The 24,484-nt window shown below is 40.2% G+C and overlaps 1 protein-coding gene across 2 annotated transcripts in view; it reads left to right on the top strand.

Moving 5' to 3' along the window:
* Positions 1-22,391, top strand: part of prdm6 (PR domain containing 6) — a 143,749-nt gene extending 121,358 nt beyond the window's left edge. For both annotated transcript variants that reach the window (XM_063490438.1, XM_063490440.1), the window contains 2 exons: positions 12,892-13,068; positions 22,189-22,391. In XM_063490438.1, the coding sequence (XP_063346508.1) occupies positions 12,892-13,068; positions 22,189-22,303 (292 nt within the window). In that variant the 3' untranslated portion in view covers positions 22,304-22,391. The remainder of the gene's footprint in view (positions 1-12,891; positions 13,069-22,188) is intronic.
* The last annotated feature ends 2,093 nt before the right edge of the window (positions 22,392-24,484 follow it).

Below are 24,484 nucleotides of genomic sequence, written 5' to 3' on the forward strand. Positions count from 1 at the left end.
CTGAAAGTCTTTCTCTGTGACTTAAATATAAATATAAACCCTCTGGACTGCACTGTAACTGGTTACACATTTAAAACTTAGTTGTCTCTTGAAGAATCTGATGCTGTAGCAATGCTCAGAGATGTTTTGCAGAAGTGTAATGGATTTATCAGTGTTAAAACCAACACACTTGTTCATGTTTTCAGCTGGGTCTCACTTGCTGCTCTGTGAGCTGAGAAAATTCTCAAAACACAATTAACTCAAAATGTTTGCATGCCAGGCTATAACGAGGTTGTTTCTTTGTGTTACTAAACAGTTGACATTTAGGAGATTTATCACCCGGCAGTGAAGACATATTTGCATTTAACACTAACACAGATGTGTGTTGTCCCTGCTGGACATACAGATGTGTTGAAAAATAGCTTTTTTCTCTTTTCAGTGTGTAGCCGCAGGATAATGATTCATCACTGTGATGGACGGGCTTGTAGAAATTTCTTCAAAGTCTATTTTTATCTGTCATGTTTGCCATTATAATAAACACCTACTTTGTTTTGCATCTGCATGCGAGTGGGTTTTGTTTAGTATCAGTAAGTAAAGCTCTGTGGGCTGGCAGAGCACACTGGAGCAAATTTTAGACTCTCAAGTCTCAGGTGGTTTTACTTTTTCCAGTTTCAAATGCGTCAATGTTCCCATGTGCTTATCCGTAATCGCTTTTATTTGTTTAATGTAGTGTGGTCATATTACAGTGCTTAGAGGCCTGGGACATTTTCAGCCACCATTTCTGAAAACCGAAGCAGAAATAAAGGAGCTCAGTGTACCCTCAGACCATCATATAAATGAAACCCGTGGCTGTTAAGTGAACTGCAGTCAGTAAACCGCTGCTCACATTTGTGCAAAGTCAGCTGGCATTGACAAAAACATTGCTGAGACATGCACAAGACTGCCTTGCACAATTAAGTTGCTCTGTCATGTATCACTGTGTTGAATACTACCTGAATATCAGTATAATGACAATAGCATTAGCTTGGATGTGACCAGTGTTGGGGAAGTTACTTTGAAAAAGTAATTAATTATTACTTACTAGTTACTTCTTCAAAAAAGTAACTGAGTTAGTAACTGAGTTACAAGATTCTAAAAGTAATTAATTACTTGAAAAGTAACTATTGCGTTACTTTAAAAAAAATGTTTAACCTTCTGGGGTCCAGGTTATAATTGGCCATTTTTAACTACTTTTGATGTTTCCTCTACATTTCACCTTTAAAAACTATTTACTTTGCCTTGTTTGGTATCATTCTTTTCAGCACATCTCACGTCTGAATTTACAGTTATGTTTTCATTTTGACATACTGTATTAACACAATTGATCTAAAATCAGACAAAAAACATAAAAGTAGAAAAAGTTATATTTTTTACTGTAACAACCACAAACATGTTTATTAAATCATATTTCATAACTTTAAATGCAAATATAAATTGTCAATTTTAAAATCCCATGCACAAGTTTTGCAAACAAAGTTATTTGCAGCCATTTACCTTTTACCCTTTGTTATAACGATTTCAAACTATTTACAGAACAATCAGCTGTTCTGCATTAAATAAGATGCCACACAAAGTATTTGTGCCACTCCAAAAAAATAATTTCTGTCCACTATAAAGGAGAACATCACATACCTGCAGGTCTGACAGCAGGTGTATCACTCCTGTTCTCTACCTGGAGACAGCAGTCACCTCATTGTTTTGACACACAACACAAAACTATCCACAACACTACACACTAACTACACAAGACAACACATTAACTACACACTCCAAACATGCTAAACATCACAAATCTCTCACATCTCAAAACTCGCTCTCTCTCTTTTTCTGCTCTCCCTCTCTCTCTCTCTCTCTCGCCGTCACTCCTAAAACTTCCCCCTCTTCCTAAACAACCAAGTGTCATGTTGCCATATCATTTTTGATTGGTCGACATGGTGCATTTTTCCACCAACACGAAAAGGCTGTTTTTTGATTTGTTTTTTTATTTTTTGGTCATAAGCAGGGAGTGCTTGCTAGCGCTGTCCTTAGACAGTAAACGTGACGAAACTATTTAGGAAAAACGCCGCGTATATATTGTTTATCATGACTCTGGTTTTACGTGGAGTAACAACACAATTTAAAAAGTGGTATATATCAACCTTGTTGCTTTGGCATCTTGAAGTGGTCATCTGATTGGCTTACCACGACTACTTTATTCTTCCTCAGCCAAACAGCAGCACTCATGCGATTGTTTTGCCCCCCTGAGTTCCAGGTGTTGTGCCAAAAAGTGATCGTCGGGCAGAAAGTGATTGCCGTCCGCGGGAGCGCTCGCAGCTGCTTAAAGCTGTAGCTCCCAGATTACTTACAGCTACTTCCGTGCAACTGATATAAGATGCGGTAAGCTGAAGACAGCTTCAACCGTCTGTTTGTTGAAAACTAGTAACGCGACCGCACCGCATTTTCTTGTTAGTAACAGTAACGGCGATAGGAATAGTAATTAGTTAGATTACTCGTTACTGAAAAAAGTAACGCCGTTAGTAACGCCGTTATTCCCATCACTGGATGTGACAAAGCTTCTAGTGCCAGCTTCATATTGTATAGCTAAGTTACAACTAGCTTTGGAGAGCAAACAATAGAAAGCAAATGATGGCATATACATAAGTTAGTTTTATGTATCATGTTAACTGGTCAAAGTGAAGCTAATCAATTAGCATATCCACTCAAACATTCACTAGATTTTAGACAGTAAAAATCCAGATAGAAAGCTAGCTGTTAACTTACTACCTAGGCTGCTCTAGCTTACATTAGTCATTATAAAGACCTAGGTTAAGGGACAGATTTGCTAAGAGAAACTGCAGTTCCTGCTTGAACTGAATGCCCTGTTGTTGTTGACTATAGGTATATCCTCAGACGTGTTTGGTGAGACAGGCATCATAAACCAAGACAGGTAAAACTAGCTTTCTTCTGGCTAACATTAGCATAAATACTAAGTCGGAAGTTGGAAATCCTGACTTCCATTTCAAAATTTTAAACTGGAATGCCCAGTTATGTTCAGTTATGAAGCCTAGAGATGAGCATGTTCGCTATCGCCACCTGGGCATTTTAAAACTGTCTGTAGGACCCCCTGGTGGCTATTAAAAAGTATGCAGGTTTAAGGTACTTTTCAGACATGAAAGATGCATCCACCTTTCATACTATCTTTGTTTAATATCCAGCATAGAGCTAGCTTGCTTTTTGTCCATGTTTGTTGATGCTAGTGGAGTGTAGGATTTCTAAGCTTTCATTGTCTATCTGGTCTTTAAGTGATGTCGTGATGAATCCTGCTTCCGGGCCCAAACTACCCTGTGCTTAATAAGGCTTTTGTGTTTTTAACATGTTTTAATGCTTTGTATCTTGTTCTATTTAATCTCAAAAAGCCCCTAAAAACAGTCAGTGATCACTGTCGGACTCTCTCGGTTTTTATTAACGCTATTCATTTTAAAGCTCAGTTTTTAAAACTTTACGATGTAACTACAGCCCAGCCCATGCAGAAGTATATGAATGACTAACCTCGTATTGTGGATGGATTATCTCAGTTGTTCTCCTGACTGAAGTTTGATCTATTTACAGCATCCCGCCATGCTATTGCATTTGTCCCTGACCATCGAGAATCCTCACGTTAACTTTTATCGAGTGGAAAAAAGTTAGCATTCATCCTCCAGCTTCACTGTTTATGTTATGCTAACATAGCTGTGTCGCTACCGATCTTTCTATACCAGCTAGCCAAACTTCAGTAACGCTACAAACGCCACTGCTGTTTACTTTCCTGTCTTCATTTATGTCGGAAGTGATAGCAGAGCTGTACGTCTTAATTTGTTTCAGAAATCCCTCAGTCAGGACATGCTATATTATATTTAGATGGAAACTAGCGAACTAACTCCCTGCTAACTTCTAACTACAGAGAGATAATAAATTCCATTTCCATGGATGCCTGGATGTTAAACTTAATTGTTACACCTGGTAGAGCAGCCACACTGATCATTTTATTACAGATGAAAGAATTTAGACAGTTTTTCAACTCTCAGCGATCCCGCAGTGATCGTTTGACTTGTGGACCTGCAGCGGAGTTTGGGCCCAGACACGGCTAATGACGTCAGACTTGAAGACCGGATTGCTAAGACAAAACAAACACTCATACACGTCAATCCTGAGTCTTTTAAATAAAATTGGTCTGTTCATTCAGGTAGTGATCATAAATGCATCAATGAAAAAAGTTGCAAAATGCACATTCAGAGCTGACATTTACTGCAGATATTACAATGGCGGGAAATCCGTCATTGAATATAAACAGAAAATGGTAAATTGGTAAAATCACCCAGTGTTGTTTGGGACCCATCAGTAGATCTTCTTAATAACTATGTTTTCCTTTTAAACTACAATACCCATAATGTTCAGTACCCCCTGACCACATACACACAAAAACAGACAAAACACACAAAAGGCATTATCTGCAATGACACAATATTGGCTGTTTGCTTAGTTTTCTTTATGAGGTTGGTTTGATGAGTACAGCTAGCTGATGAGAGGACATTATGTGAGCTTTCTGCTCTAATAGATCAGTCAATAAGGTTTGAAAGAAAAAGAAAAGACAGAGAGAAACAAAAAGACATGGATACTGGAGGATAAAAAACAGCAGATGAAAGAAAAAGGAGTTGTGTGTGTTCACGGTTGTCTTCCGGTGATTTTGTTTGTGCTAGGATGTCCGTGCTCCACTCACATACATACATATTTTTATGTGTGTTCAGAGGGCCATTGATTCTGTATTGACGATGTGGGAGCAGTGATTTATAGCTGCTGGTCTCAAGGGAATAATGTCTTCATATGAGGCAGACAGAGGAGACGTCCTCACAGCACAGATATAACTCCATATGGATTAGACTGAGTCCATGCGGGTCAATCGACACACTTCACTCTGCATCACTGCACGCTGCAAATAAACACACACACATATTCACTGAGTCACTGAGGTCCTAAATCAAATTTAAAGCTCAGGAAATGAAAACATCATCTGCAAGCAACCGATTTAACCCCCAAACACATAAAAATATGAATGTGATGCTGTCAGAAATGTAGTAGTTAAATATTGTTTTTATTAAATCTAGAAGCAGATATGTTCGTCTTTCTGTAAAAATAAGCTTACAAGCTAACACTTGTCACGCTCACTTTGCAAGTCTGCATCCAGAAACTGCATGAGTGCAACTCAAAATGCATACCTGCAAACTACTGCTATAAAACAGCACAAACTCTAAGATAATTCTATTGAAGAAGGTCCAAAAGCAGCAGGAGCAGCAGCAGAGACACGGTGAAAAGGTCCAGTTCAGTGACTCCAATTAATGGAGGTGAAACCTACAGTCAGAGCAGAACATCCACCTGTCAGTCAGACCAGCTGCACCCCTGGTAATGCTAATGATGCATTGTGTTTGGTTTTTTTTTTTTTTGGATGAACTCACTTTTGGAGACAGCCTTAAATAGCCACTGATCGTACTGCAACTTTTAGCACAGTGGTGTTTACTGTTTGCTGATAATCCTACAATTTTTACAGATGTTACAACATCTGTACATTTTTTAAAAAATGACAAAGAAAATGTTACAAACTGATTAGAAAATAGACTTTCAAATAGTGTTTTTGTAAGTTTTTTCCACTGCTACTGCAAACCTCAGTTTGTCTAGAGTCTTAGTGATTATATTTACCCAGGCCTTTATTTTGAAGTCACAAGGGAAAACTCTAACCCACACTTGTTTCATAGTAATCAGTACAAGCGATATGATGGACAGACTTTTCGTCTGGGCTCAAATTGTGGTCATGTATATTTCACACGTGAGCGCTGAGTTTTACACGTAGTTTTTTGGTTTGTATCTGTAACCAGACCTTAACAAAAAAAAAAGCAACTTCTGTAAATATTTTTCACAAACATACAAATAGATGCACAAACGTGAAATTTTCAGATATTTTGGTTTACAAGGTTACAAAACTCAGTTCACAATATTTATGACCACAATTTGAGCCCATAATTTCACTGCCTGCTGGCTTGCAGTAGAGCAGTCATTTACATGTTTTTGTCATCGTGTGAAGTTCCCACTTCACCACACACCGTTTAAATGTTTTTCTCTCCAGTCTGCGAGAGATCTGATCGGATCAACGCTCTTACTTTCCATTCTCCTGTCCACCTTCTTGACCTCTGACCTCTCTCTGATGCCATGAAAACATGTATGCGAGCCAGAACGTTTCATTCCCATGTAGTCTCAGTAGTGAGGTCTGGTCGGCATGCAGTCGGGTCTCTCACACACACGCTGCCTCTTTCATCAGCTCATGTGTTAAAGGTGTGGACACAGCGACATGTTGACTCTGACTCTGTTGTTCCTACCACATGTTGTGTTGAAAGCTGACACGAGGTTTATTGTCCTGAACCGTATTACACGGATGTGTTGAAAATGGCTAATTTTACAGATCTCACATACACGCACAGGCTAAGCTAAGCGTGAAAAACACAGCAGCTGATTTTGCTCTCATCGAGTATCCAAACTAAGCATTATTAACTTGTCCATTTGGTGTTTTTATTAACTTGTTGCGTTGTTGATTCTAGACATATTTGGCTGTCTGTGCTGTCGACACAATCGGACTGAGTAACGACTTGATGCTAACGGCCACCGAGAGAGACGTGATACAGTTAGCCAGCAGTCCAAATGGAGCAGCTTCGTTTGTAGCAATAAAAAGAGAAACGGGGAGAGATTCATGAGATCAGCTGTAAGAAAGATGAAGAAAAGACTGAAATAATGACTTCTTACAAGAATTAATACCAAATTAATTCATTAATTTGACAGTAAAATAAGGAATTTTTCATCGTAAATGTCAAATGCTCTCCAGTGTGTCTATTTTTTTGACACATGAGCTTAGGCGTCTGACAAATTATAATGAACACTATCTGGAAAACATAAAAATTGTGAAAATATTACTGAGCCAGCGAAAATTGCAGTCAAAATTTCTCATATTTGTAAAAAGCATGTCCAACTGTGGACATAGACTGTATATAAAGGTTGGACTTCTCTGGCATTTGCAACATTTAAAATGTGTTTTGTTACCAAATTTTAAATCCTTCTTGTCACATAATTATTAGGCTCCATCTATGATATTATGATGGTATATCCTAGTAGACATATCAGTCTCAGACTGCAGGCTTACTTGTGGTTTCTTGAGTTTCTTAAAGTAGAATGGGAGGCAGGGATTCAGCTATCAGGCTCCTGTACTGTGATATCAGCTCCCAGTTTTGATTCAGGAGACAGACCTTGTCTTTGTTTAAGATTTCCTTTGTCATAAAGCTTATAGTTAGAGCTCGATCGGCTGACCCTGAGCCTCACTTAGTTATGCTGCTGTAGACCCCATGATACACTTTCCACTTCTCCTCTGTTCTCCTCGTTAGTGTTTTCTTACTTTTAGACTTTTTAAATCCTGTTTGTTAGTAAATTAGTCATGAGGAGCATCCCTAAAATGGAGATGATGTGTCATATGTTTGACATCTAGTGCTTTGATTTGATAATATGAACATGATCTGAGTCACTGAGTCATAAAGATGAATTCAACCCTATTTTGTGTGAATATTTTCTCCCCATGCTTTTTGACTTTGGGTTTAAAATGGTTTTAGAATGACTCTCAGTTTTGCCTAGAACCTATTTTTCCATCAAAATATGAGTTTATTCTAAGATGTAAAACAATTTGCTTGAAATTTGTTTCCCCTTCTAAACAAATTTCATGTGCTGTTTCAGTAACAGTCCTCTGGGAACTTATTTGGGGAGTTAATTAGGATTTATCCCGCATGCAAAAAATGTTAATCTATAAATTTTCTTAATTACCTCAGCTGTCATAGGACAAGAGTAGAAAGCTTGCTAGCTTCATTATGAAATTGACAGGAAAAGGGTCCTTTTAAATGTGGAAACACAGACTACTTGTTTTAACTATAGGCAGACCTAGTCTGGTTTTCAGCACATCCATTAAAAGCCAGGTAAAACCTTGATATTTTGAAATATTATCTGTATTTCATTTCAGTGCTCAGTGTCACATTCACCAGTGAAATCTGTTAAAAACTAAAGTTTCCTAAAGCTTTTTTCCCCTCTCTGTGTTATCCGCACACCACTGTGTTTCATGTTAAAGAAGTTCAGTGTTTCTGGTATAAAATCCAGACCATACAGTATGTGTGGTAATTTATGCATAAACGATCGTATTTGCATGTGCCTGTCTGTTCCCATATTTTGGTTGCATATGCACATACCTGTGTGTCCATGTGTGTTTGTGTGCATGATAGAGGTGTTTATGCTTCACCTCCTCCTCCTCCACTCCTCCCTGTAATAAACAATAACCGGGCATTAATCTCCCAGCCTGCTGCCTTAATAAATAATATCCACACATTCATCAACTTAAACTATTCACAATCAATGCAGCTCTTCATAGAAAACCCACCTAATAAATAGTGGTGCGGCCCACTGAGGCGTGAACTTATAGACCGGCCGGCTGATAAATGAACCGACCCCCACGGCGAGACGCCTTTTATGTGGAAAACTGCAAGTGAGAATTTTTCGATTTTATATTACACTATTTTACTCTTATTACTTTCCTCTGTGTGTGTGTGTGTGTGTGTGTGTGTGTGTGTGTGTGTGTGTGTGTGTGTGTGTGTGTGTGTGTGTGTGTGTGTGTCTACATCGTCTCAGGGTATTGTGGGTGTTTGTGATTTATTAGAGTGGTGAAGATGTTGGTCTATTTGTTTTATTCTAGTTCTGGGGTATTTACCCATTTGTAAGGAACTGATGTCAGAGTTTTGTCTTATTAGTTTCAGAATGAAAATCACTTTATTTTCAGGCAGCACATGGGAGTTTATCCTGTCAGTTTAACAGCTTACACAGTAATACAGAACCAAGTGACCCATATGAAAAGAAAAACAGAAAAAACTATATCATTTTTCCATTTCCTTCATGACTAAACGCTTTTCAAGCCCCCCTGGCGGCTTCTATATATTCATATAGGTTTTCAGGCTAAGCCTGGTTGGACCGGGCCACCAGACGCTCGCACCTTCAGCCTCTACCTCTGGTGATCTTGTGTGGACAGTGTAAACTGGACCCTTGATTTTTGGGGGTTTTTTTTGTCGTCATAGGGGTTGTCAGAATTTCTCTTTGTCTGGCCCCTCACCCAGGTCCAATTTGCCTTGGGAGATCCTACCAGGGGGAAATCATGAAAGGAATCTCCTCCAGAGATACTGCTCCTCCACTGAAAGGAGCCACTTGAGGTGGTTGAGCCAACCGATTTTAATGCCTCATAGGTGAGGTGTTTCGGGCATGTCCTACAGGGAGTCGACCCAAGGGCAGCCCCAGGACTCACCAGAGAGATTATATCTCTCAGCTGTCTTGGATAAACTTGGTGTGCCCCCTGAATGAGCTGGAAGACGTGGAGGGGGCGAGGGCAGTCTGGGGTTCACTGCTTCACTGCTGCCCAAATAAGTGGTCGAGGATGGATGGATGGATGGATGGATATACAAGTCTGATGAGGTGTTTTTGGACTACAGAGAGATAAAGATGGTAAAGACGAGAAATCAAAGTGTGTCTCAGAGAGATATAAAAGCCTGGTTCATAAAAGGATAAAATAAACTTCATTAATCCCTAAATTTCAGAAAAAGGGGAAGACAGACACCTCTCAGCGAAATCAGCTGAGAGAGCTGCAAATCCTTCTGCAGTGTATTCCATGATTGCTTGATTAACTGGTGATTTTCAACTGGCCATAGGCAGTGTTGGTCGAGTTACTTGAAAATAGTAATTAGTTACTAATTACTGATTACTGCTCCAAGAAAGTAATCCCATTACTTTGCTGATTACTTATTTTCAAAAGTAATTTGTTACTTTATTACTTAGTTACTTTTAAAAAACATGATACACAACCTGAATACATAATAAAACATAGACCTTTCAGCCCAATTCAATTTTTTCTGAATAATCCGTCATATAAAATAAAATGTTTTGTGTTTACACTCACTCTTTCAAAGAGATACAAGTAAAACAAGATCCAGCAGCACTGAGTCCTGTGAGGCAGGTGGAGGTTTGCCCAGTGCCTCAGCAGTCATGTCAGTGGGGGGGATCCGGGGGTTTCTCTGTAAATTTCACATTCCCGTGGCGGCGTGCTAGGTGCATGCTCAGATTAGAAGTTTAATTTTTCGCTGTAGAAAGAAGTTTTCTTCCCACGCAGAGTACATTGGACGCTGATGTTTATGTCACTTTTCATGGAATCAAACTCAAAGTAATGTAAGTGCTTCCAAGCTTTAAACACTGCATGGTCGTACTCTCTCCCGCACTCCATATTAGGGAAAGTAACAGTAATCTAATTACTTTTTTTTTGCAACAGTAATCCCTTACTTTACTTGTTACTTGAAAAAAGCAATCAGATTACAGTAACGCATTACCTTTAACGTGTTACTGCCCATTCCTGGCCGTAGGTGTGAATGTGAGCATGCAACCTGTCCAAGGTGAACCCTGGCTCTCGTGGGGTGAGAGGTAACTATGACAGCTGGGATAGGCTCCAGCTCTGGTTCTTCTATGAGTGTATCCTGGGCCTGAATGTCTCCCAGGCTCCTGGAGAAAATCCACACACGGGAAGAATCAGCAAATGAAACACAGAGAGCCCCACCACGTTTGAACGCAATAATAATGCTGATTACAATTACAATGAGTAAAAGTAGCCATAACACTCATTAAAGTAATTATAAATATAATATCCATGCTTAGCTAAAGTATGACTGTAGCAGATAAAGTACCAATGGTAATCACAAGAGCGTCCCTGATCCCTGTCTTTAAAGCAGCTTTAAAAACGGGATCCTCAGTGTACTCCTGAGGTCGTTAATGTGACTGACAGAAGACACACGGCAGCTAATCACCTCAGAGCTCCCGGCTCATCAATACACACTGACTGATACACGGCACTAACTGACTTTCTCTGTACTTTAACACCACATCCTCCTGTGGTGCTGTGTCAAAGCCATGGAGTGCCTCTAAGCTTGATTTTGTTTCAGGTCTCACTCGGCAATTTTAGCGATTTTAAACAAGCAGTCCATAAAACTGGAATGCAATATGCAAACCAAACTGTGGAAGAAAAAAGGCATGTGAAATACTACTGCTACAAGTCTCTGCTCTGTAAATAGTGAAATTTCAAAATACTTACTGATAAATGTATATTGGACCAATATAATCAGCTGCTGTGTGTTCTGGTTAGACTGACTCTCCACTTCAGTAAGTTTTCAGATCAGATGAAGGGACTGCTGCCATCAGGGAGGTGGACGATGAGATCCTCTCTGAAGTAGCTAAATGATATCAAGAAACCTACACAGATAGCAATGTGGCCAGTGAGACAGCCTGTAAGGAAAACATGTGAAGAAAAGAGCCGGGGTGAGTTTGTTTAGCAGAGGGTTGAGCAGTACTAAATTATCCTCTCAAAAAGATAATAAAAGCATCAACATATATGCTTGGGCGGGTTGCCTAAGTAAAGTCTGTATGTGGGAAACAGAGGTTTGCACACAGAGCCTGAAAATGATAATGGGAAAAAAGAGAGGAGATGCAAGATATGAGCAGAGGCTGAAGTGTCCTGTAAGTGAAAACAAAATACCTCGATAATGTTCACAGCTGGCTGCGTGTTCGGCTCAGCGAATGGAAGGAGTGTGAGATTAGATCTGCTGCTGTATGGAAGCAGGACACTCTATTAGCAGACACACAGCTTCTGTTTGGTTGTTTGTTTCAGTCTCATTCACTCTTCACAGTGTGAACTCCCATTTGGGCCAAACACACACACACACATACACACACACACAATAACCTAATATATCTCTTCTTTTCTTGTTCTCTTACTGTCTCTATCTCATTCTGTGCAACTGCTATTCTTCACACACACACACACACACACACCATGATAAATGGTCCAGTCATGATCTAGGCCTGCATTGTTGATGAGGGTCAGGCTGCCATGGTTACCAGAGCAGTGTCCGACTTCCCCCGCCCCCTGTTTGCGTGTTTATAGACCATATGTATTGCTTTTTAGTGAGCTGTAAAGTGTGCAGGTTCATGTTTTTCTGTATGTAAACAAAATGTCTCCAAATTTTCATTTTGTGTTAATTCATGTTGCTCCACTCCAGTTACAAGCACCCAGAAAAATTCATCTGTGCATCATTGTTTCTTTGTGATAATGGAAGAACAACAGAAAAGGTGGAACAAACCCATAAAAATGAACAATCTTCATGGGCAAGATGAAGAAATAATCCTTTTTTTGATGAATTGTCATGTAGTGGTAAATTAATACATGGAGCACAAGAGTCACAAAGTAACAGAGCTAACAAAATAAAATATGATCTTACCAACAGACCTAAGGGTGAGTAACATCATGGCCAGTAGGGGGAGACATCTCAGGTAACTGAAGAGGGTGTGAATGTGTAGAAGTCTATGAGAAAATGAAGCTCCAGCTTACATCCTCTATGACCTCGCCTCAATCACTAGTTTAAAATCTCGCCTTTTACAATAATATTCTAAATTCATTTTCGATAAAGTGAGCAGTAGTAGCAGTCCTCTTTTTGCAACTACAAATGGTGCCCCCTGCTGACTGTTAGAAAGAATGCAAATTTAAGGCAGTGCCTTTCATTTCAGCAACATCCATAAAATAAACAACAACAAAAAAAAAACACATAGTGTGCTGTTATCTTTATGTAAAAGTTTTCTTTACACTTGTTTTATTGTACTTATTCATTATTAAATCAGACACCTGCAGGGGGAATATTTAAGCCATTCCCGCTCGCACACACCTTCTGTTTTCTTCTTTCATCCGACTCTCTTTGTCCTCAGACCATACCAGTGTGGCCACTGCTCCCAGTCCTTCTCTCAGCCGTCAGAGTTGAGGAACCATGTAGTGACGCACTCCAGCGACCGACCTTTCAAATGCGGATACTGCGGCCGGGCCTTCGCTGGCGCCACAACGCTCAACAACCACATCCGCACACACACAGGAGAGAAGCCGTTCAAGTAAGTAACAGTGAGTACCCCCAAACACCCATAAAATCCACCCACCTTGCCCCTACCTGCCACGAAAAACAACCCAGCCGACCACTCGACTTGCTCTTAACTGTCACCACCAAACTTATTGTAGAAGCAAGACTCACCTTTCGGTAGATATATTGCGTGACTTTGTCCCAAATAAGTTTTTACTGTCCTGAAAATTATACTTTTGGCACCAATAATTTCACTTCCATAGTTTTGAGCGCTGTTTCTGTCTTTCTGTGTCTCTCATAATTATGTCTTTGAGGTCATTGAATAAACTGTTCAGAGGACAATATAAAGCTCAGGAATCCGCTAAACCGCTCAAAATGTCAAAGGCACCATGGATTGTTTTTAATGTGGATGGTAATTGATGTTCCCATAAACTGGTAATTATCAACAGGGACCCATGTTGGTACAGCAGAGAACGATTTAGAACAAATAAAGCTCTGACTGAACTTCTCTAATAGCAGGCACTAGAATAAACTGTGAATCTAAATATTTTGTTACGCCAGCTTGTAAATTATTCAGGTTTTTAAATCAGTAATAAAAGCAATTATGGTGTATATTCCCATATGAGTCTGATACAGATCAATGGAATGATTTCATGTCATTGACATCAAATTTGTAGAATCATAAAATGATTAATACGTTTTTAAAGAGTGTCACATCTGCTTTGTCTGGATGCTGAATCAATTTCCCCCAGCACTCCTGAAACCAACGCTTTCTCTCATTAGCATTGCTAATTACGTCACCATAAGAAAACTAAAGTGAGCCACCGAGGGCTTGAAGTCCTGGAAGTTTTAGCTCGCACAAAAGAAAAAAAATATAAAATGGTAGCAAATGGGTTGGGATTTCATTGTTGTCAACAGATTAGGGCTGGGTATCGTCACTGATTTCTAGAATCGAATCGATTCCGATTCACAAGGTCCCGAATCGATTTGATTCACGATTCGATTCAATTCGATTTGATTTGAATCGGGGAAATTTTGCCTCAGACAGTCAGAAATATTATAATTCAGATCATGCATCAGTACATTTCCATATTTTAATATCTCTAAAAAGAAAGCTGACACTTGCGAGACTTTATCAAAGGTGTAAGCATCACAGCAGGTGCCTTTGTGTCAAAGTAACTGAGGATAAAACACAGAAAAACATGAAGGTGATTTTCCTGGCCTGGGATTTTATAAAAATATTCTGCAGTAGATCAAAAACCAGAGAAAACCATTAATCAACATATGAACATTACCTGATGCTGCTGAAGTGAAGCAGAGCAAAGTTACAGAGGTTTTATTAGAGACACAGCTAAGCATTTTGCAATTTTGCATGAACAACAGAAATGAGGCTTTCTTGTCGGAAGTAAGTAAAAGGAAAAAAACAGCGGTCGACGGCGCTGTAAACAACGGTAGACTTGTGCGCAAGCGAATAATGCAGAAAACAGATTTTTAGACGGGAAACTGTTCTTGAAGTATACTGAGAGAGAGAGAGAGAGAGAGAGAGAGAGAGAGCTGTGCATGAAGTGTGATTTTATCGTGGTGGAAGCAAAACAGCAAAAGTCAGAGTGATTTCATGACGATGTTTATGTGAAGCGTAGTTTGGATCTTCTTTTGCTGCTGGTTCGGTCAATATTGTTTGGAGAGAGATAAAACCTGCAGCTTCAGAATCAGCGCAAAAAGGGCGTGAACACAAAGCGCGGACCCGCCGAAACATCTGAATCAGCGAGCTGTCGGCTTTCAGCCCCGACCGTGTCCGTGCCATCGGGTGAGAAAGGCGACATCTCACTGATTCTGATCCGCGGGTCCGCACTTTGTGTTTACGTCTTTGTGCAGAATCCGTGTTCCTGCTCTCATTTACTGTTTTAGCTGTTTGGTGGTTTGGTGGTGGTTTGGCTGTTTGGAAATTTTGTGAGGTTTAACCTGAGATTCTGGCGTTTCGGGCAAAATAAATTTATATTAAAAAATCGATTCAGGATTTTAATGAATCGATATCACATTATCCAAGCCAGAATCGATTTTAATCGATAAATCGATAATCAAAACCCACCCCTACAACAGTTGTACACATATGCTTTAGTAAATAAATTAATAAATAATATGCACTAAAGCAGCGTGAACTCAGGTTTTTGTTCATGAATATTGGAGAGACACATCAACATGTCCTCCAATGGTGCTACATTGTAGTTAGAGTGGCCATTCAGATTATCTACAGGTAAATATTCCAACTGAGTCACAGTTTTACTTTGGCAGCTGTTAACATACCAGGAAGACCAACTAAAGCAGGGGTGAGGAAATCCAGGCCTCAAGGGCCGGTGTCCTGCAGATTTTAGATCTTACCCTGGGTCAACACACCTGAATCAAATGATTAGTTCATTACCAGGCCTCTGGAGAACTTCAAGACATGTTGAGGATGTAATTTAGCCATTTAAATCAGCTGTGTTGGATCAAGAACACATCTAAAACCTGCAGAACACCGGCCCTTGAGGGCTTGAGTTCCCCTCCCCTGATCTAAAGGTCTGTGAAGGAAACACTGGAGTTTAAAAATGAGAAAAGACCATCTAAGAAGTGCATGCCTCAGTTTTGATGCACTAATAAGAAGCACTAATACGCCGATATCTGTCTGTGCATTACACACTTACATCCAGCTTGCTCACCAAACTAGCTAGCGTTAGCTGATAAGTTAGCACTCCGTCCAAACGCATCACTTCTGCCTCCAGAAATTAAACATGATGGTGGCTAACACATTTTCACTGAAACTACCAAACGCTTCAGAAGTTTAGAAACCAGTTGATTTGTTGTCTACATTTTTCTTTTTGGTCTTCAGCTCTAAATTTCGCTCTGGTCCTAAAAAAACAAAATCATAATAAGAGTCATTTGCAAACTGCTTTTATATCCCTTACTACTTTTTCAATCACTTTTCTATTATTCATGATTCATGATAATATTTGCTTCCATTCACGTCCATCATGTCTGCTGTGACCTCTGACCTTTGATGCTTTACTGTTGGCTGTTTGTAACGTTAAACTCTTGTTTGTTCCTCATTGTAAATCAGAGGGCATCAGCAGATTGTCCAGTGTAAATACAGGATCTGTTAGCAGCCTGGTAATGAATCTCCCCACACTCATTTCCATTTTCTTCTGCTGGTTAAGGCTAATATAATTAGAGGGCATACCACGCTGCAATTCGAGGCTTCTGGATGCTGTTGTTGTCATCCTGTCATCAGCAACAGAGGACAATAAGGATTCCTCCAGTGGACCAAGAGGTCAGCATTCAAGTGGAGGCCAGAAGGGCCAAAGAGTAAGAGACATAAAAGAAAGTGAAGAAAGCAAAATAAGACGTTTGAGTTGTGCAAAATCTAAAGGACTGGCATCAGGGGAACATGGGGGCAGAATCAAATTAACGTTCTTAATAAGCAATCAGAGAAATCCAAAGTCATCATTGACGTGGAGAGCGAAGAGGCGAGAAGGATGAGTGAGAGAGAGCAAGGAGGAACAAGAGATCATGGTGTAAAAAGTGAAACGACAAGCGGCGGCGATTAAATTCGGTTAAACCAAATCAGCATTCTTAATAAGCAATCAGAGGAAACCCCCGAACCTTTTCATCAGCACTTCAGAGTCTCGGTGGAGGCAGAGCGGGACAAAGACAATCACGGACGTGCGTCAGAAATCTTTAGCGGATCGATGGCCTCGGGGAGTTATCTCCTTTCGGACGGTGCAGCAGATAGATTAAAGCTGCCACTGTCACTTTGTCAGGAGGAAAACGCTCAACTTTATTTTCCCGCTGAGGAGACGGAGGCCGCGATTCTGTGTGGTCGGCAGCTTTTCGGTGCTGATGCTCACTGGACTGTGCAGGCTGTCAAAGCGTGCTGCTGTTTTCTCTGCTCTACTTTTTGTTCTTCTGTATTCTGTTCAGAGAAGCAACGTCTTAGCTTTAAATGTCACCCTGAAGACCAAAGAAAGTTGTTTGACTTAGTACATTATATTTATGATTATATTACTGTGAAGCTCATAGAGACAGCATTCAGAGTGAGCGAACACTGACAAAAAACCCAAAACACTAATATGTACTTGTGCTTTTTAGGACTAACAAATGCCTATTTCTATAGCCAGCACACAGAGATTATGGTTTTGAGTAGTGGATGCTGGTAGAGTCATTACCTCTTGTAATAAATTAGGAAAACAAAACATTTTTTCAGTGTTTCTTAAAACATTTGTTGAATCTATTTGTCATGTAGCGCTGTGTGGGAGGCAGGATGAAGGACCCAAATGCAGATGAACTAAAAAAGCAGCTTTATTGCACTGTAGCAGAAATCAAACAAAACCCAAAACTCACAGAAGCTTAACCTGAACTGGAAACTAGATAGCTATCCAATCTAATCCAATCCAATTCAATATTATTTATAAAGTACTTTAAACGGGTAACGTGACGTGACAACGGACAGAAGAAAACACAGGGCTTAAATACACCAGGGAGTAACGAGGGAATGGGAAACAGGAGTGAGACACAGCTGGGGCTAATCTGACCAAACGAGACAGGGCGGAAGCAAAGCTGAAAACACTGAACACAGGACACCAGACTGTCAAAGTAAAACAGGAAATACTGAACACAGGCAGGGGACGCAGTCAAAGGAGACACGGCTGACAGGGAAGACAGAGAGAACATGGAGCACAGAGACAAGAGTAACAAACTGCGACACGGAGACATGACTGACTGGGGAGACACGGGAGGTGCATGAATATGGAGACTGGGAAAAAACAGACAATAACACTTGACATGACTTGATGTGACACATGGAACACAAGAGAAGCACAGCAACAAAACCTGAGATCTAAAAATTACTAAAGTATAAGCAGAAACTAACTGAATCAAAGAATATTAATAAACAAGAACATAAACAATGAGTCACCAGACTCAGGACCGTGACACAGAGCAGCGGTCCCCAACCCCCGGCCCACGGACGAGTTGTTTGGTTCCACGCCGCGAGAGTTGAGGCTCGGGTGTGAAATTTATGATTTTCAGGGTTTTTATCGTTAACTCAGTTTCCCTGGGTCTTTTCCCGTGTGTTATGAATAAATTTCCTATATACTGTCATGCGCTTTGTGTGTCTTATTTTGAAAGAAATATTTACGCATTACCACAGCGACCAGAGAGCATTAAGGGGCAGAGAGGAGGATGTTACTCTCAGTGTTGTTGGTGCATTTCAGGAGGACGCTGCTAATAAAGTTACACAATTACACAGTGAATTCGCATTTATTATTATATTTACAAAATACCTCAGTTTTTGTCTTAGTTGTATCATTTTATTTTGTTGTATTTATCTGCAACACCTTAAAGGCCGGTTCGTGAAAATATTGTCTGACATTAAACCGGTCCGTGGCCCGGGGGTTGGGAACCGCTGGCATGGAGGGCATTTCAGATCAAATGTAGCTACCTTTCCAAGTAGAAGGTTCATAAAATGATGAATAGACTCGAGGGAGGCTGAACTTTGAAATTTTACAAAAGTCCGCATAGCATTTACATTGAATGGATGTAAAGATGTAAAGGTACTTCCAGCCCCTCCTGATTCTCAATACATCAATTAATGTTTTTTCTTTGAAGGCAGTGATTTGACGCTGCAACAGCAGGACGTCACCTCCTGGCTCAAAAACTCTGCATACAAACAGTGTGTATTATTGCCACAGCAGACATGTCAAGATATTTAAACCAAAGGGTACCTTGTGTGTGGGTTGCGAAGGTTTGAGTGTAATCATCCCCATCTCTGGAGAAATTCTTCAAAACAAAGAAGATGATACAACTTATTTTGGGACAAAATCAACACATTTTTAAAACATAATTCTCCGCATGCAGATATTATTGCAGTTGTGTCCATTATAATGAAATTCCATTTCGATGGTGCTGCCCAAACAAGTTTTGAGCATTTTGCACCATTAATTGAAAAAGTTTCTTGCACTCAACAAAATATTGTCTTTCATCCACCATGTTTTAATGTGTGATTGCAAAAGCTGAGCAACAATGTCTCAGACTTTCCAAGTTATTGTTCCAACTTTAAGGTGGTGTTCATGTGGATTTTCCCCAGTGGGAAATTCTCTTTTCCAGTTAATCCAACACCACATGAATGCATGGTTAGATCATGATTTATTTTCAAAAATATTCCCTCAGGAAAGAGATCTTACTAACCAGAGTTGCACGTTTCCCACAAACACAGCCTTTGATTTTGAAGTAAAGGTGTGGTCAGAGTTTGTCTGAACTGCTCGGTCTCGGTGCTTCGGAAGTAAATGTGAACGTTGTTGTAAATGAAGACTTCTTGTCTGTACTTCTTCCAGCCCTTCAGCTTCTATCAGTCTGTGACTGAACACAGTCTGTACTTGTTTATCTCGCACTCGATCCACATCCGTACAGATGAGATTAAGATAAGAGGTGAGCTGAAACTTCACTGATCCTTGAGGGAAAGTGATTAAAGCGGCCTCTGTCATTTTGTCAGGACAACAGCTCAACATCATTTTTCCCTGCTGAGAAACGGAGGCGGCGGCCGCTAACAGACGCCCGCTGGTCGATAGCCAGCGGACTGCAGCTGCCTCGTTTCAGCTCTGCTCTTTGTTGTGCAGGACAGCCGTCTTCGTGCCTGGATAAGTCGCTGTGACAGAGAAGCTTCAGAGGAGCTTTGAAGTCCGTAGCTGTTGTGGTTTTGTAAATTTACAGACGACTGACAGCAGGAACGTCCACCTTAATGGCAGAGCAGTCAGGGGTCTGTTTTCTTTTTCTTGTGCTGCAAGAAAATTTAGAAAATGAGAATCATTTCAGATCCATCAGCTCAAAGTCTGGTCGTCACACACACACTTATATGTAATATATATAAACATACAGGACTTCTTTAAATTCATGTGATCACAGAAAAACATTCATATCCTGTGGTGAGATGGGGCGAACTAACAGTTTCTGTCAAACTAATTTTGGTGAAGCTTAAACAGAAGTTTGTGTTTATTTTTTTAAAGAAACTGGTTATTTAAGAGTGACAGACAAAGTAATGAGAAGGCAGAAGTCGCAGCAGCGTTGTCTCCCTGCAGTACACGTGTGTTAACGCAAACTGCCCTAACCTGGATTATAAATGGTTGTGGACATGGATACGGACAGCTGGACACCTGAAAACAGGCAAGCGGGTGGATGTCTGTGCAGACCGCTGCAAGCTCTAACTGATGCTGAAATTTACATTACAGGGACCCAAGTGCACTCTAGCAGATTAACATAGGTGGAACCCACTGAAAACGTGTTTCATAAGCTTCATTGTTTTAATGTACTTTCAATCTAGAGCTGCTTTTACAAAATGTGTCAAAACAATGGGGAAACCAGTTCAGGTCTCAGCTGTTGCAGACTTTTTGGAATAAAACTGAATGCAGAGTACATGATCCTTCATGGTAAATGCTTCTCTCTGAGACCTTAAGGTTTAGGTTCGCCCAGGAGCAACATGTTTGACAGTAATCTATTCAAAATATTAGGATGAAATTTGGTTTACAGTGGTCAGTCAGATCAGCAACATTAGCTAAAATTACACCGTTTAAATAACACATTTAAAAACATTTGATTTTAATTAGAGCGACCATAAAACCACCAAATCCAAAAAGCTACAAATGTGACCCGTCGTCAGACATCTGTTCAGTTAACCTGTCCTGCTCTTCTTGGCAGTTGATGACTGTCTCTGCAACTTTCCACCACATTAATGGTGTCAACGCTAGATGGTTGAACACGCATATCGTCCCTGCGTTCCCTGTTCAGAAATTGAGAAATACTTCACTTGAAGCTGAGGCCATAAGTAAGATAATCATTAAAGACTTCTTATTAAAAATGTCCACCTTCACAGAAGGAGAAAGCTTTAATAACTGTATGGGGTCAATAAGGTTTTTTTCTTCTTCTTCTTCTTTTTTAACCTGGATTTCACTGATGCTTGTGGCAACTTGAATTGAAAGGATCTTGACACAGGCAGCAGTCAACAAGCCGTCTTCCCTCAAAAAACTCAAGCCACTGAACCAGACATCATGACAGAGTTTGTGGGTTTAGTAACATTTCGGAGGGAATAATGCTGATGCTGTCGCTTTGTGCGTTGCATCCATCCAGCTTACAAGTGTCTTAGCTGTCCACATGTGAACTGACTTCAACACAAATACGCCGACTGACTTCACTGTGGCTACATCCATCTTTTATATGCAATCTCTGATAAATACTCTTTTAAAAAGTTCAGCAAATGCACAAAGCTTAAGGAATAAATAACTTGATCAGTTCATTATTATAAATATTGACCTAAATAACGAGTGTTTTTTGCTATAGTTGAGCAACCCTGCATCCAATAATCCTGCTGCCGGTTTATGGAGGCAGTGATCACCTTATGTATGAGACAGAAAGTCAGGCCCTGTGATGAATGTAGTGGCAGAAACTGTATCACAAAACTGTGTCGTGTTTATGAGGTTTAACGAGGAAAAGCTCTGGTTAAAGAGCTTCCTAACGACCGCTGTCCAGTCCACACTGTTTCTCCTCCTGTGTCTAACACCTCCTCCCTCCCCTTCAACCTATCTATCTATCCGAGAGCACGTTAGTCTTGTTTCAGGGCTGTTAAGTCCAATATCTCCACACAGCTTTCTCTTTGAAGAGCCTCCCCACACACACACACATTTATATACATTTAAATTACCCCCTAACCCCCCTCCAGCGCACACTAAAAGCTCCCTCTCTTCTCTACTTCTATTGAAAGTGACAGTGACGCTGCCTTATCGGGCCTGGATATATCTGAGTGTGTGTTAAAGTGTGTGAGATGGGAATACCCTCCTCAGCCCGCCTGATAGATTATTGACAGGTGGACTGTGTGTAATTTGTCGGTCAGGTTGTGAGGATCAGGGCAACAATTACAGCTTGCTGCTCCGCTGGGCCTCACACACACTTTATACTGTCACTGGATATTAGGGTTAACAGGGAGGTGTGTGTGTGCGTGATTGTGTACATGTGCGTCAGCAGATGTTAAGGTTTTGCCTTTTAAAGTGTATTTCTCCTCAGCTCTGTTCAGGCTTCTCTACGTGCAGACTCCTCTAATCGCTGTCTTTTGTGCGTCTTTCTGTTTGTGCGTCAGGTGCGAGCGTTGCGACCGCAGCTTCACACAGGCCACTCAGCTCAGCCGCCATCAGCGACTTCCCAACGAGTGCAAACCCGTGAACGAGACCAGCGAGTCCATCGAGGTGGATTAACCCCCGACTGTTTCCCGACTGAGACCACGTCCACATTAAGACAGTTCAATATGAAAATGTGACTCTTTCTTCAGTTTTGGACCTCCATCCACACCGAGACTTTTTTTTTTTTATCATTGGCGCTTCGCCACAAAAAACACTCTCACTTCATATTTAATTCTAATTTAATTTTCCAGAAATAAAGCTCCTGAGGAGCATCACTGTGTTAATTAGGTCCAACCTGCACTAAATTAAACATGTGGATTAAAAATAAAGTTTGCAAATTCCAGGAGTTTCCAGGGATAAACAACAAAACGGGAATGTATGATTCATTTATTTGGGCAAGTATCATTTCAGCGTAGTGCGAGAGTCACTTTGGTGTTATTTACAATCACATTTGTTTCACCTATCCTTGCTTTTAAGTTGATGACAACACCTTAAGTTACCACAGTAATGCAGTAACAACTTCCCAACAAGCTTTAAACCAAACAACATGAGAGGAAGTGTCATGGTTGTTGTAACTTTTCAGTCGTGTTGACCCACCTGACCTCAGTTGAAGTAAAAAACTTGCAAACACATAGAGAAAAGCTGCTGGTTGTGGCATTTATGTCCAAAGTCTCCACCAGTCATTGTTAGCTTCCTTCATCTGTTAGCTGAATAGATCGGCCCATTTTAACGGACACGATACGGCTTTTTAATTCAGTTCAGTTGTATTTATTTAGCACCAAATCATAACAAAAGTTGCATCAGAGCACTTTATATTGCAAGGTACAGATCCTAAAATAATACAGAGAACACCCCAACAATCAGATGATCCCTATGAGAAGGGCAACAGTGGGAAGGAAAAACTCTCTTTAAACAGGAAAAATACCTCTGGCAGAAGCAGGCTCAGGGAGCAGGTGCTGTCTGCCGTGACCGGGTGAGGGTGATGGGAAGAAGAGTCAGTATATGATAAATAACCAGCTCCTAATATCAGATCCTTACTGTGTAGCTGATTCTGGATCAGGATGGTTTTCCCTGGACGTCTTAGCTGATGCCTACAGAGGGAGTTAAATGTGTTGGTCCCCTAATAAATACCAACTATTGCTTTTTATTTGGGCTCGTTTTTGGGCCTCTCTCTCCTGAGTGGTGCAGCGTCAGGTGACCGTTAAAAAACAGTTATTTTAACTGTCACCAGATTTATATCAGGATATGTCGAGTGTCTCTGAAACACACATGAGAGGTCACATGTGTCTGCAAACAAACTGAATGCTCTTTATTAAAGCACACAGGAAGAGAGGGAACAAATTTCATGCTTTCCCGATGTTTCCGTGTGGATGGGGGTCTTTACTTAAGACTTTTTTCAGATTTATCTGTCTTGGTGTGAACGTTTGTCTGACTGTTTACACTTTTGACTTGACTGACTGAGAATTCTGGAGAGGAGCAGCATTCAAGCCACATTCATCCTGCTGGAGAAACTCCTGATTCAACCAAACCAAAGATCTCCTTTTAACCTTCTTTTTTTCTCAGCAGAGATTCAGACGGAGGAGTCGGACTAACAAACTTTTGAATATTTATTGGGGACGTTTTGGAATCCACAACAGGGTTCCCTCCAAAGAAAACTCTTTCCTGAAACCGGGACAATAACAATGAAATACCAAAAATATTAAGACTAATGGTCTGTCTGTAGCTTTACTTCTTTTTTTCTTTTCGCAACAGTGATGCCAAAGGAGGGCGCAACCAAAGCAAACAGTGAGCAACGACTCGAACGTCTGAGCATGACGCTCGAGTTTTACATCACAAAATGAACACAATACAAAGAGTATGTACTGTAAAAAAAACAAAAACAAAACAAAAAACAGACAAAAAAAAAGAAAGGACAAAGGAAACAAATTATATTTATCTTTTTCCTCATATCATGCTTCAGGCACTTTTGTTTTAAAACGTTTATAATTTAATATTAGAGATGATGAAGAAAAGAGGGAAATAGTGCAGAGATGATGGATGTGATTTCTTATAGAAATAATCATTTTAAAAAAGTTTCAATATGAAGTTGACAGCATGTGTTTAATTTCTTTTTCGTATGCTAAACATTTCTTAAGTTCATGTTTTGTTTTGTTTTTTATCTCAGATGAGGCACAAACATGTTAACAAATTTTGGGTTTTGAAGAATAGTTTATCATGTTGTCTGGTAGAGTATATTTGCTACGCAATGCAAGTTTG

The sequence above is a fragment of the Pelmatolapia mariae genome, linkage group LG12, assembly GCF_036321145.2.
Source record: "Pelmatolapia mariae isolate MD_Pm_ZW linkage group LG12, Pm_UMD_F_2, whole genome shotgun sequence".
NCBI lineage: Eukaryota > Metazoa > Chordata > Actinopteri > Cichliformes > Cichlidae > Pelmatolapia > Pelmatolapia mariae.